At 32.9% G+C, this 14,511-nt stretch overlaps 1 protein-coding gene across 1 annotated transcript; it reads left to right on the forward strand.

Moving 5' to 3' along the window:
* The first annotated feature begins 1,014 nt into the window (after positions 1-1,014).
* Positions 1,015-10,038, forward strand: LOC124357629 (proliferating cell nuclear antigen). The gene is made up of 5 exons (XM_046809589.1): positions 1,015-1,379; positions 3,823-3,988; positions 4,571-4,715; positions 6,970-7,109; positions 9,625-10,038. Exons 1-5 carry the CDS (start codon positions 1,159-1,161, stop codon positions 9,736-9,738), a joined length of 786 nt encoding a protein of 261 aa, XP_046665545.1. The 5' UTR covers positions 1,015-1,158; the 3' UTR covers positions 9,739-10,038.
* The last annotated feature ends 4,473 nt before the right edge of the window (positions 10,039-14,511 follow it).

Below are 14,511 nucleotides of genomic sequence, written 5' to 3' on the forward strand. Positions count from 1 at the left end.
GGCCTCAAAACTATTCTTATTACTAGACTTACTATTGTTGTCATTATTGTTGGATTTCTTACCACCAACACCAGTCTTCTCATTTTCTGGTTTTATTAAAGACATAATCAATTTTCCCATCATAATCTAAAAATAAAACAGTTACTGTAAAATTATTATACTTAACTGCTATGAATTATACATAGGCTACTAGACCAACGTCAAGTAGAATTTCTAAAACCAGCAGACCCGTCAATTATTGAAATATTATTGACTATAAAGTTATTTCTTAAAACTAAGTTGTCACACAATTTTCGTTAAATTGTCATTGCAGCACCGGTCCAAAGAGTGCAGAATAATTAAATGAAATAGTTATTGCTTTTTTAAAATAATTTTAATAATGTTTGACTATATAAAGTTATTAATTATAACTATTTATGACATAATTTGGAAAAATTAAAAAGGACGACAAAGTTAATAATTAGTTTTTATTCATGAATGATAAATGAGGTCCTTTTTACACAATGGAAAAATACACTACTGTTAAAATATTACGTAAATATACCACTAAACGAAAATATACTTTGTTAAGTAGTCGTGCAATCATGTATACAGTTGTAGATAATAATAATAATAATAATAATAACGTCTTTATTTGAAGCGATTTTCAACATTACATTGTTGTTTTTCAAAATAACTCACATTTTCAATCACAAATAGATATGATTGTACAAGTAGGATGAAAATATCTTTAACATCAATGGATTAGGAACTGTAGCTACATTCTATAAAAGTGCTTATTTTTATTCTTGGATTATTTTTACAGTACTCAAGTGTAACAAAATATGCTTTCAGATGAGTGTCAAGTTTGTTCAATCAGATTACTTTTACTTCACAATTTCAAAGGATGTACAATTATGTATACATTTCAACAGAATTATTTAAACGTTTTAACATAACGTAGTGTCTGTGCGAATTCTTTCCCGCCGAAACCTATTCCCGCCAATCAACAAACTGTCCCGCGTTTTTATTCTACTCTCAACTCCGTTTTGTGTTAGCCGATCACATTCTCTTTCGTCAATCGCCGCCTGAAACAGTGGTACTGAATTCGAGATCCTTCTTTGTAATTGTGTTGTGTTAGTTAATTTATTTGTTACATTTTACTTCAACTAAACAAAAATGTTTGAAGCTCGTCTCGTTCAAAGTTCTATTCTTAAGAAGGTGTTGGAAGCGATCAAAGAATTGTTAAATGAAGCAACATTTGATTGCTCAGATTCGGGTATCCAACTCCAAGCTATGGACAATTCACACGTTAGTTTGGTGTCATTAAACTTAAGAAGTGATGGTTTTGACAAATACAGGTGTGATCGAAACCTTTCAATGGGAATCAATCTAGCCAGGTATGAACAGGACAACAGATTTTAATTATGAAATTAGGGTAGACTAACCATAGGACTAGCCTAGTTTTTGTCAGTAGACTTTAGTGAACAATGTGAGTTGAATTCTTTAGAGCACACTGAAAGTCATTTCTTATTTAAGAATATTTCAGATAATTTATTCAGTTAATGGATACCCAATTATTTTGTACAAAAATGCTGAGAACTATAGTCCTAGTCTTGTAGTGTTAGCTTACTGTACTAGTGTAGGAAGGGAACATTTAGGGTGAGGAAATGTGATAAAAGGAAGTTATGGCAGTTTTCACAGGTAGTGTCATCAGTCCTCGGGTAGTTTGGACTGGTAGGCCTAGTTTGAGTTTTCATTAGCTTCCAATAACAGCTGTTAACTTAATGGCTGGAGTAACAAAGTACGAGTCTTGTGTTAACCTATTGCTGTTGCCCTCCGGAACAAAACTAGATAAAGTTTTAAAAGGATGCAAATGACAAATAATGAATTTATAGAACATTAAAGTAGGACTACTTTCCTTATATGGAATAATATTTCATTTTTCTAAGGGTGGCATGTAGCCTAGTCTTGTTATGATCGTAAGTCAACCTTGCATTGTTTGCTGCTGACATTATCTGTTATGCTATCTTTGGGTACGTAATTAACAATAACAGTAATTCTGAAATATGGAGAGAAGATGCTGCCATAGCCCGGGCTGATGACAATATACGAAAAACATCTCTTGAGGTAGTACCTATCACTAAAATATCAAAATCTAAATGGTGTCATCATTAATGCTTCCTGCCATTACTGCTTTATAGGAACTGCTACTAAAAAGTTAGATTAGTTAAGTAGTTCTATGTTTTAAAATTCATTATTTGTCTATTTCATACCCTAAAACCTTGTATTGTTTTGTTCAGTAGGACTAGTTAATAGCAATAGGTTAATGATGCGAATCTCGTTTCCTGTGTGGATAAAATTACATTTGAAAATATTGCAGACCAATTGAAACAAACTTTCAACAAACAATTAAATTGTGTAAAAAACAAACATAAGTTTAATCAAAAAGTAAAACTTAACCAATGCTTGGTATATATTTAGTCTTTACTTACTCGTATACACCACATGGTAGCTTCCTTTCACATAAAAGTAGCTTTTAGCTTGATTGAAAAATAACACATTTTTACTCATTACTCAATGAACTTACTCTAAAAAGACGACGAATTAAAAAAAGTTAATTGCCCAATACTTAAACTGCTCACGTAATCCACAATCAAATACTTAAAGAATTTTTTAACCTAAAAGATGGTATTAAAGCAACATGAGAAGTGGACACCAATGTAATATATGAGGCAGTGAAGGCTACTGCACAGGACGTTTGTTGACTGAACATTCAGAAGCTATCTGGAGGATATACCACGGAAATTCATAGATAAGAAGAAGCATAGTAGACACAATATAAATACAATTTGACATTTACATTCCAATTATTAAAAAATAAAGTTATTTGTGATAGCACCCCCTAAAACCATATGTATTTTTGTTGTGGGGAATGAGGAGAATACGTTAATAACATTGAAATTTTGATTGGCTACTCCTTCCGTTAACCTCACTGATACCCAGTTACTTTATAAACATTAGGTAAATTTACAAAATCTTTGTAGTTACGAGATAGATTATATAGCCTACTGCCTGAGTGTTATTTCTCCAATTCTCTCATACTTGGTTTACTTATCCATAAAAGTGGCATAGCTAAACTATCACAGGGACACATCGAGTTTTGAGACTTTGTAAGCTACTTAAATTACCTTATCATGTTGTATTTTGATTTATTCACACTGACTTGCAGTTTCATATACAATTGTGATAAACTATTACTGTTTATTAAAGTTGACGCAAAAGTTCCAAATTTTTCAGCATTTTTTCACACGCCCAAACATCCAGACGTTAGTACAAAATTGCTGGACTGGCATTCATTCAGTGGAGATTGCCAACTTATTTTATTTTGTACTTTTTATATGATTTAGTTGCCAACTTATTTTATTTTCTACTTTTTATATGATTTAGTTGATATTACCTGTTTGGTATAATAAATAATCTTATAGGATTGCATACTTTTTTATTGTAAGGTGGGAAATGTATTGGTGCGCACTTAGGTTGTGTGGATGGACAGCCCACTGAAGTTGTCTTCCATAGAGCATTATGTGGCTACATAAATAAGTTATACAACACATTCAAAGTTACAATGACCTAAATAGTATAGTGTTTTGTTATTGGATTTTTCTAGCTACTAAAACAATGCTGTAGCATAAGTAAAAATTATTACATTTATAACTTCTAGTACTTTTGAAGGAAATGTGTTGAAAGAGGATAAACCAACTTTTTCAATTTAGCTAATTTAAATTACGATTTAATATTAAAATGTAAACCTCTATAATTAATATTTGTTTCTCTTTTTAGCATGAGTAAGATTATGAAATGTGCTGGAAATGATGATGTACTTACCATGAAAGCCCAGGACAATGCAGATACTGTGATGTTCATGTTTGAGTCTCAAAACCAAGAGAAAGTTTCAGACTACGAAATGAAACTAATGAATCTAGATCAAGAACACTTGGGAATTCCAGTAAGTTAAATAATCTTTTAAATACATGTGTTGTTCTTAGATCTATAAGTTAAAACTTGCTGTAAAAGTGAAGTAGCCTATATGTAAACAGCTGTGGATAAAAATTATTCAAAATGCACATTTTTCTAAAACATGTAAAGTTTATATATCATGTAATACATTCACGGCTTCAAAATCAAATTTCCAAATCTTGTTTATGAGCTTGTTACTATACAAGAGTTTTGTGTGAGAAATTGTTATAACAGTAAATAATCAACACTTTTATTCACAAGAGGTTTTGCTTAAAAGAAACCCATTGTTCGAGTTTATTCTGTATCCCTCATAAATTTTGTCTGTAGCAGCAGTTATGAGTTAATGTTTTGCTCTGCGCCAGAAAAAAGCGAGTGAACATCAAATTTCTTTTGAAATGAAACTGCAAGTGAAACATTTCTAATGTTAGAAGAGTACGCTAACGATTGCGTACATCATGAACACAAGTGTTTTGAATAGTTGAAATGATTAGGTATATTAAATTCTAATGTGTGACCTTATATAAAAAAAATACTTAACAACAGGATGTAATACAAGACTGTTCATTTACAGGAAACTGACTACTCCTGCTTAATAAAATTGCCATCAGCAGAATTTGCCCGTATCTGTAAGGACTTAAGCCAGTTTGGAGAATCCGTTGTAATCTCCTGTACCAAGGAAGGAGTAAAATTTTCTACTGCTGGCGACATTGGTGCAGGTGAGCTTGACATGTAGTCTCTAACACGTCATTGAAAAATTCAGCCTTATTTGTAACAATGGAAGTGCAGGGATCTAGGGATGGTACTTCTACAGCCTACATGTTACTTTTGGAAAGTTGTATACAAATTAATGAATAATTGTTTATATTAAAGTATGTTCAGCTTTTTAATGTTTGTTTCAAAAAAGAAAATTCTCCTTATCAAACAAAATATAAATATTTATATAAAATTATGAAACTACGTATTAGAAATATATGTGCTCTAGTATTTTATATTTAACTAACTGTTTCCTGTGGCTTCACATGCTTTTCTTAAACTTTGTCCGTGTATGAGCACTTCTGGTTCAAGTGAATTATATTTTCAATGCCTATGTGGGGTTTACTTTGTTGCCACAATCAAGAAAACCTGTCAATCGTGTATGTTTATAGCTATTATTCCAACGCTCCTCCCACTTCCGGAAACACTCATTAAATTCATTTTGCGGAATGGCTAACAGGTCCTTCGTCGCATTTTGTTTTATTTGTTCAACATTGTCAAATCTTTTTCCTTTCATAGGAATTTTTAATTTCGGAAATAGCCAGAAGTCACAAGGAGCTATGTCAGGACTGTAGGGAGGCTGTCATAGTTGGTTGATGTTGTGTTTGACCAAAAAACGCTGAATAAGATTTGAGGAATGAGCTGACGCGTTGTCGTGGTGCAGGATCCAGTCACGGCTTGTCCACAGTTCAGGTCGTTTCCTTCGCACTGCATCTTGTAGCCGCCTTAGGACCTCAAGATAATACTCCTTATTCACCTTCTGGTCTCTTGGAGCATATTTGTGATGAACAACGCCGTCTTGGTCAAAAAAAACTGTCAGCATTGTCTTGCTTTTTTCGGCTGTTGCTCTTCGTGAGTTTTTCACTGTGAAGATTGAGCCTTTGTTTCAGGGTCGTAGCCATAAACCCATGACTCATCACCAGTAATAACTTTTTTAAATAGCCCTGGGTCACTTTTTATCAAATCCAGATTGTCATGTGTGATTTTAAGTCGAAAGTTCTTTTGGTCTTCTGTCAGCAGCCGAGGAACAAATTTTGCCGAAACTCGGTTCATTTTTAAATCTTCGTGTAAAATGTTAGAAACTGACGATTTTGGTATTCCTAAATCTTCTTCCAGGTCTTGGACAGTCAATCAACGGTTTTCATTAATTACTGCACGAACACGTTCAACATTTTCAGCGTTTCTGGCTATTGAAGGCCCGCCAGATCGGTCATCACTCTCCACTGATATGTGGCCATTTTTAAACCGCCTAAACCACTCTTTTATTTGTGTATCGCCCATAGACACGTCACCATAAACTTTCTGTATCATATTAATCGTCTCTGATGCTGAATGGCCAAGTTTTTGGCAAAATTTAATGCAAATGCGCTGCTCAACACGTTCAGTCATATTGAAATGCGACGCACACAGCAGTACTGTACAGAACAGAACGCTGTGACTCACTGAGTGACTGGATCGTATTCAATGCCTAATATGGGAAGGAGTAGGCTCGCCGCGGCCACCTACTGGTCTAGTGTTTGGGTATTTAATATACGTAAACTGACTCGTAGTCGCAGTTTATAATGTGCATGCACTTTGATAACTTATATTTTGCAGCGCCGCATGGTGGTGAGTTACATCAATGGGCATACGGTATAAACCTCCTACGTGGAAAAATACATATACGTACAAATTTTCATAATGATGGGTCAAATAGTTTCTGACTGTATAAAGGACATAGAATACTTACAAAATATATATATATATATATATATATATATATATATATATATATATATATATACACATTGTAATCGCTTAAGAAATTTATATAGCAACATACAGTGCTGAAGATTTAAAGGATTATTATTTTTAGTAATACTTAATTACATCAAGTTGAATTAATTTAAAAAATTTAGTGATATTAAGAGAATGCTACATCACACAACGCTCAACTCTGCCAAACCAGCATCTCTCCATACTTTATAACTGTTTTAACTATTACGACCCGCCTAGGCGAACTTTGAATTAATTTAATGTTTTTTTTTTTTTTTATTTATTTAAGTGCATGTTTGTAATCTTGCGAAACGTGTCACGTTTAAGGATATAATGGACTGCTTCAAGCTGTGAGTACATAATATAAGATTTGTACCAGTAATCTCAGAACCATATTGAAATAAACAGTAATAAAAATGTAATGTAACGTGAAATTACGCAAACAAAAACTTATATTTCCAGCCAACGTGAAACTTGCCCAGACATCTAATGTTGACAAAGAGGAGGAGGCTGTTACTATTGAGATGCAGGAACCAGTGACTCTCACATTTGCCTGCAGATACCTCAACTCCTTCACCAAGGCCACACCTCTGTCCAATCAGGTAACGTTCCATACTTGAGTTCATGGAAATGTATAAATACGCATTGATTCTTGACCACAGTGGATTTGAGTTTAGGTGAAATTGTCTTACTAGCCATAATTAATTAACTCCTGCTAGTGAAGTGAAATTTTATTGAATTTTTCTACATAGACTAAATTAATTGTTTTACAATTTTTAGTAGAATTAATAAGAAATCCTAATCAAGATGTAGAATTACTGGATGATTGGATCCATGGTAATAGTTTTGTCTGTAATTCTTAAATAATTTAAGATTACAGTAATAATTCTGAAATTCGTAACCTTATACAGTGGAGTCCCGCTAATCCGAACACGTGTAATCCGAACGTCGGTTAATCCGAACAGGTCCAGGAGGAATTATTTATAACGATAATGAACAGTTATAGGAACTAATTACTTACAATTATTATTATATTTATATATTTAATTATATATTTATATTATATATATATATATATTGTATTATATTTAGGAATTGTTGATGTAGTTTTAGTATATACACGAATTTTGTTTATAATTTCATGGCCTGCCACGCGGTATAGCCTAGAAAAACCTTAAAATATAACACTTAGGAACAATTGTAAATAAAACTCAAAAAGTTCATAAAAATATTTTTGATTTGATATTAAAAATATATTGTATTTGTATTTTACTAGATAAATAGTATTGTTCTTAATTCTATTGTAAAAAGACTAAAATTAAGAAAATCTGTCAAGTTGTTACTAAACATTAATTTTTTTTTAAAGGCTTGCAAATAATAAAAAAATCAGTAAAAACAATCATATAACAAAATAGCTACAGCTTTCAAAGGTTTAATTAAATTTATTATGATTCATAAATTGTACGAGGGCTGTTCGGAAAGTTGATTACGTTTTACACTGTGGCCGCCAGGGACGGGACTAGCGTGGCCATCTTGGTGTCAGGACGTCCCATCGCTCAGTGGCTATCCAGCCGTGCTAGCGGGAAGTTCGTGTTGTAACGCGTCTAGTCATAGTGCCTGTTTGAAATGTCTGCTGCAATTGAAAATCCCGCCAAATTAGGCAGTAATTAGGTTTTTGATTGCCAAAAACTGTAAGCCTATAGAAATCTATCGGCAGTTGTGTGAAGTTTATGGGAACAACATTATCACTGAGGGTGGAGTGCGACAATGGATCATTAAGTTTAAAAATGGCCGAACAAATGTTTATGACGAAGAGCGAAGTGGAAGACCCAGCATAGTGACTGACGAACTTGTTAAGAAAGTTGACGCAAAGGTTTGAGAAAATCTATGGTTAACCATAACGGAACTCTCGCTTAGTTTCCCTCAAATTTCACAAACTTTGTTATACGAAATCGTCACTGATAAGCTTGGCTTAACCACAAGTTTTGTGCAAGATGGGTACCGAAAATCCTGACCGACGTCCACAAAAACCAGCGCATGGCTGCAGCGTTAACAATTTTGGATGCCTACGACAAAGAGGGGAGTGAATCACTACTCGATCGCATCGTAACTGGCGATGAAACATGGGTGAAACATGTTAACTGCGAGACCAAATTGCAGTCAATGGAGTTGGGACACACAAGTTCACCTAACAAACCAAGAAAATGTTTGCAAACGATGTCGGCAAGAAAGGTTATGGCAACGGTTTTTTGGGACAAGAACGGTGTGATTCTTGTTGATTTCCTGGAACGAGGCACTACAATCAACTCAGAAAGGTATTGCCAAACGTTAAACAACCTCAGAAGAGCGATCCAAAACAAGCGTAGGGGAAAGTTGAGCTTGAAAATTCTGTTGATTCACGATAACGCTCGACCTCACACGGCAAATCGCAGACGTGAAGTTCTCGAATCATTCCAGTGGGAGTTGTTTCCTCATCCACCATACAGCCCGGATCTTGCACCAAGTGACTACCACTTGTTCCCAACAATGAAGAAGTGGCTGGTAACGCAGCGCTTTGACGACGACGCAGAGCTGCTGCAAGAAGTGACAAACTGGTTGAAGACACAGGCGGCAGTATTTATGAGGAAGGCATTGTCAAGCTCATCCATCGATATGATAAGTGCCTAAATTTGAATGGAGACTATGTTGAAAAGTAGTATTTAAGTGTGGCTTTCATATGTATATAATAAAAATTGTTTCCTATACTTTGTTAATTTTTAATTCCAAAACGTAATCTACTTTCCGAATAGCCCTCGTAATTGATTTGTATAAAAATACTTACCATATTTGCTCATAAAATTTATTGCGTAGACTAATTTAAACTTTTACCAAAAGTTAGGTGTGTAATTACAGTATTTTGCTAATATCAATAAAAATTATTTGTAATTCTTTTTAACATTATGTTACACCATGTTACCACTAAGAGATTCAGTTAAAGTATGTATATTCAGGCAATAACTGTTGCCACATAAACTATCCAGTGTATAAATCATCAGTGCACATAATCATTGCAGGTTAAAACCGATTAGATTTTAATCTTTAGTTTGCAAACTAACTTTTAAAATGTTTTTGTTTCAGGTCACGCTTTCCATGTCTGCTGATGTTCCTTTGGTTGTAGAATACAAGATCGGTGACATTGGTCATATTAGGTACTACCTGGCTCCCAAGATTGAGGATGAAGATGCCAATTAACTTTATACAGTTTAAGTTTGAAATCTGCCTTTAGCTGAATATGTAATTTTTATAACAAAAAGTATTCTATTCTATATTTTTTAGTGTTAATTTGACACTTTGATTTTAAATTTAATTACACTATTACATTATCTTCGTTAAAATAAATATTCTACTGGAGGAAAGACCCACTCACTTTGTATATAATACAGTATTGTACCTTACATTAAAGCAAGTGTTGTGTTATATGCAACATCTGTACAGTTTCATAGCTTATTGTAAACTCATGTATTTTTTACATTAAATTGTTTTACTCTAAAATGTTGTCTTTTCATTGTGTGTTCATTTACTGTAGTTTCCATATTCCATTGGTAAACATATGGGTGTAGAGTAAAATAGAAGTATTAAGAGTTTTGATCATAAGAAATTGTTGATGTAGTTTTAGTATTTAAAATGGCTAATTATAATAATTGTCCTTGTGGTTGCACTTATGGAATATACGTACACGACTTTATCGAACATGAGCCCCAGAGCCCTTAACTATTCCCTACTTCCATTTTTTATGTGTAAAACTAATATATGTAACAACACTTGTAGAAATTGTCCTACAAAAAGCTCAAACAAGTTAAAATTGATCTAATAAAATTAATATTTTGTTTAAGTCCATTGGCTAGATTGGTATGCCATTTATTTCCAATTGGCGACCATTCAAATTTTTTTAAAGTTCACAATTCCATTATTTGTAGATTTAGAGAAGTAGTAGTAAGTAATACATCTTTAGGAATGCATATAATACTTCCTAAACTTTTTGTTACGAATTATCTTTTGTATCATGGAATGGTTTTATTTATATATCAAATACATGTAAATCTTATAAGAATATTTCAGTCACCAAGGGCTGGCAAAAGAAATGCCATGACAATCTTTGCCTTGATATTTATAATGTAAATTTTTGTATTAAGTTTATTGCTTAGCTTGGTACACTGTTTCGTTCCAATTTCTTTAAGTCTCAACTTCATGTAAAAATTTTCTTAAACTCATAGTTATAAACAATGTTTTGAATCTTAAAATGGTTTTCAATACATTGATTACATTTAAATATTATACAAATTTTTGAGTCAGTAAGAATTGGTGAAAGAAATGCTGAAAAGTTCAAACCTGATACAATAATTGGTATTACAACTATATTTCCAAAGTTCATTGGGCATCTTGGTAGATCATATTGTTCCAGTATACAGTTTTTTTTATAATTCACAACTCCATTATTTGTTAGTCTAGAGAAAAACTTTTTGTACAAATGTAGTTGGAATTGTATGTTTCGAGAATAAACTACATTAATGTTCTAGTTGCCACAAAGTTACTAACTGAGCCGTAAGGTCTATTTATTATATCTTCAATCTTATATTACACACAGTTGATAAAAAAAACCAAGCAGTTTCAACATTTACTCAACAGGGTTGAATTTGTACAAAACTCCGCCCACACAAATTGGGTTGGGGGGGGGGTCATAGATTTATAAAACTCTACATGCGCTATAAAAATTAATAAATTACCAATTTTCTAAATTTTTATTCTTGAAAGTGGTGTTGAAAGGTTTAGATAAAACAAAAGTATCTTGTGTAAATTTTAATATTTGTAAACCGTACCTATCAATTTCACTAATATTATAAGATACGTTATAAGCTTTTTTGTCAGTAATCAACACTATCTCAAGTATCTTTTCACGGCGGGATACAAGCACCAAAACATTGACTCACTCGATTCAAGATGGTTAGTTGTTAATGATCATTCTGAACAGATTGCAAGTTTTATAATGTCACAAGGACATCACTGCAGCCAAAACAAATTTCACCATTGAAATCAGAAATTCTTTCTGTTTGAAATGGTGTGTAAAAGTGGTTAGTGTTGACTTATACAAACTGTCAAAATGTGTGAGCATTGGATCAATATTATGTCAGCTGCCACTATGGAATTGATTCAGATCAACATTATAATGTTACTACTGTACCAGTTTAAGAGTAAATGGATGTATGTAAAATTTTGGAATTACATAGAATATCCAGCCAATCTATATACAGGCTGGCAATTTTAAGAAAGATATGTACTGACCTCTGTCATAAATGATAAGTAAACTTGCTGGAAAAGCTCCTAAGGCTGACGTGCATAGAATTCTCCCCTTTTCATCTTGAATTGAATTCATTGATTACAAAATTATAACCCAACCAAGTCAACATGACTTACCAGTGAGGACTTCATGTTAAAAAAAAATTGGGGAGTCACATGAACACAAACAGCTGTTCCAATATCTTGGATTAGAGTAGGCTCAATTTATAATATTGAATAAGAAATGACTATGAGGAATGACAGCATATTTATTATACTCGTATATTCTATAAATACTAAGTACAATACATTTATCTTTTAATTTGTGGAAAAATACAAAGTATTAGGTAAGCAGGCATTGAAAATAACCCTGATTCTAGGTTTAATATACTGTAAATTTAAGAAAAGGCTGTCCAGAAACTAACACAGTTTGAAATAAAAAATTGACAAAGTGAAAAAAAACTTATTTAGGCTATTTTCCAGTGTTACCCCGTTCAAATTAAGGCACCAGTGTAAAGTCTGTTGTATCTATTGAAGCGCTGTGTTGTGGGCCAGGTCTTCTCTTTCGAAAAAATGTACTACATCTGGGCTGTATGGAGTATGATCAAACGTCTTTCCAGTTATTTAAGAGCTGTCTGGTACGAAAGGATAATAGGATTTCAGACATTTGCTGTCGTTATCTGTAACATAAGTTATAACACGTTTCGAGGGTGTCTGGTACGATTGTTGTGAAGAAACAAGTTTTGGGCTCATTGATCTCCAACACTTGTTTTGTATCACCCGTCATAGTAAATCAACTACTTATTTCGATGATCGCCAATTTTATTCTGGCTGATAAAATTTGAAGATATTTTCATAGTTTTTGAGAGAATGCGTGTCCCCATTCCATAGACTGTCTTTTTATCTCAAAATGAATTAATATGCTTTACTCTTATCACCAGTAGTTTCAACACGATTGAGTAGTTCATTACCATAGTCATGAAAATTAAGTGATGCAAAAGCCTTTATTTGTTTGTGGCTTGTAAGAATTCTAGGAACCCACCTGGCACAAAATTTATGAAGCCTAGCTTCTCCACAACAATTTCAATTTTTCTAGCCCGATTGGGTAAACAATGGGCTTTCTTAAAGCGTGTCATGTGCCTGATGGGGTACACGTAGCTACGCAATTCCTTATTGCATGTTTATTGTTTGCATGTCTTTGTGGTTTTTTTAAATTTGATCCCGTGCTTGAAAATACCTTTTGACTATTGTGGGCCCCATCAGGCTCACGCTTATTAAGGTTGCTAATTTTTAAGGTAAATGAACTTTTTAGATACCCTCTGAGGTACACCAAGAAACATCGAAAAACATATTGCAATAATTTGTCTTGTTTGAAATTGCGAAGCCTACATACAAATTCTCATGTTCTTAGACATTTAACGTAAAAATATTACGATTTCTGGCCATTATTACTGAAAATATCAATGTCAAATAGAAAAGTCTGGAAATAAAAGTCATGGAGTTTGGGAAAATGTTCTAAAAGTTCATTGATGTTAAATTTCCTTGAATTGTTTCATTGATTTTCGTCAATAAGTCAGTAACCATGCTAGACTGATCAGTGTGATGCTCATCTTTGAACATTGTTCCAGCCAATTTAAAAATAAATACACCATTACCTCCTTGTACTGTTTACAATCATTATTTCATTTTCATAAACATTATAAAGTTGGTGATTGATTTTAATTGGTTTGTTTTTTTTTTGCCAATATAAACTAATCACTGAATGCATTTAAAAAGTGGTGAGATTTTCAATTTTAACTAGTCACAATAAGAAAAGTAGAAGAGATAGACAGTTCGTTCCACCAGCACAATTCATAATGAGGATAGAAACCTTGATCAAAAAGTTTAGATACTCAAGGAATTTGAAAGTTGACAACATAAAATTAACCAGTAGGGCTACAGTGATTCATTAAAATATAGCTTGTTTATTTAGTGTTTTAAGACCACAAAGCAAATAAATTTACAAACAATATCGACAAAAACAGGTACTGGTTTTGACGCTTTTCAACCTAACTACTACTATAAAAATTCATAACCCAAAAACAAACTTGTGATCCGATTCAGACATTCCATACAACTTACCCACTGCAGAGCTAGTCCCAAACATCTGTAATTTTCTGGACCTCCCCGTATTCAAATAGTCCAGTGATTGTGCTGTGTGAATTTTGAATCTTAAGATCAGATCTTGGTATAAGCAGTGAGTACCAAGATATATCATATATTTATTTTTTATTTATTGAGGACCTTGGCCACTGCAATAGTCGACCTATCTCAGTATATTTAGACTCTGGCTACCTCAACGTCACTACTGGATTGAAATGATTTGGCCTCTAAACCTTATTTTAATATATTATGTTATATGAAAAAAGGTATGCTTATGAGGTTCTGATAAATGTTGTAGTAAAAGAAACATTTACAAAACAAATAATTTCAAATATAGCAATATGGCAACAGAGGAGATAGTTAAATCAGATAATAAAATAATCTCTCTGAGTCAAAGGTTTATAAACAATGCTAAAATTTGTTCTCAGTTTACACAGTTTGAAATGAATTAGATGCTATTCATATGTCTGTAGTTTTTACCTTTTAAATACCATTAATATTAATATAGTGTGATATTTTTTTTTACCATGCTGGACTTTCATTATTTTG

The sequence above is a fragment of the Homalodisca vitripennis genome, chromosome 3, assembly GCF_021130785.1.
Source record: "Homalodisca vitripennis isolate AUS2020 chromosome 3, UT_GWSS_2.1, whole genome shotgun sequence".
NCBI lineage: Eukaryota > Metazoa > Arthropoda > Insecta > Hemiptera > Cicadellidae > Homalodisca > Homalodisca vitripennis.

What these genes read in the sequence shown, in the direction of transcription:
- LOC124357629 (XM_046809589.1), top strand. Translation starts at nt 1,159, where the DNA reads ATGTTTGAAGCTCGTCTCGTTCAAAGTTCTATTCTTAAGAAGGTGTTG. An exon ending in ATGGGAATCAATCTAGCCAG is followed by an intron (nt 1,380 to 3,822) that starts GTATGAACAGGA and finishes TTCTCTTTTTAG; the next exon opens with CATGAGTAAGATTATGAAAT. An exon ending in CCACACCTCTGTCCAATCAG is followed by an intron (nt 7,110 to 9,624) that starts GTAACGTTCCAT and finishes TTTTTGTTTCAG; the next exon opens with GTCACGCTTTCCATGTCTGC.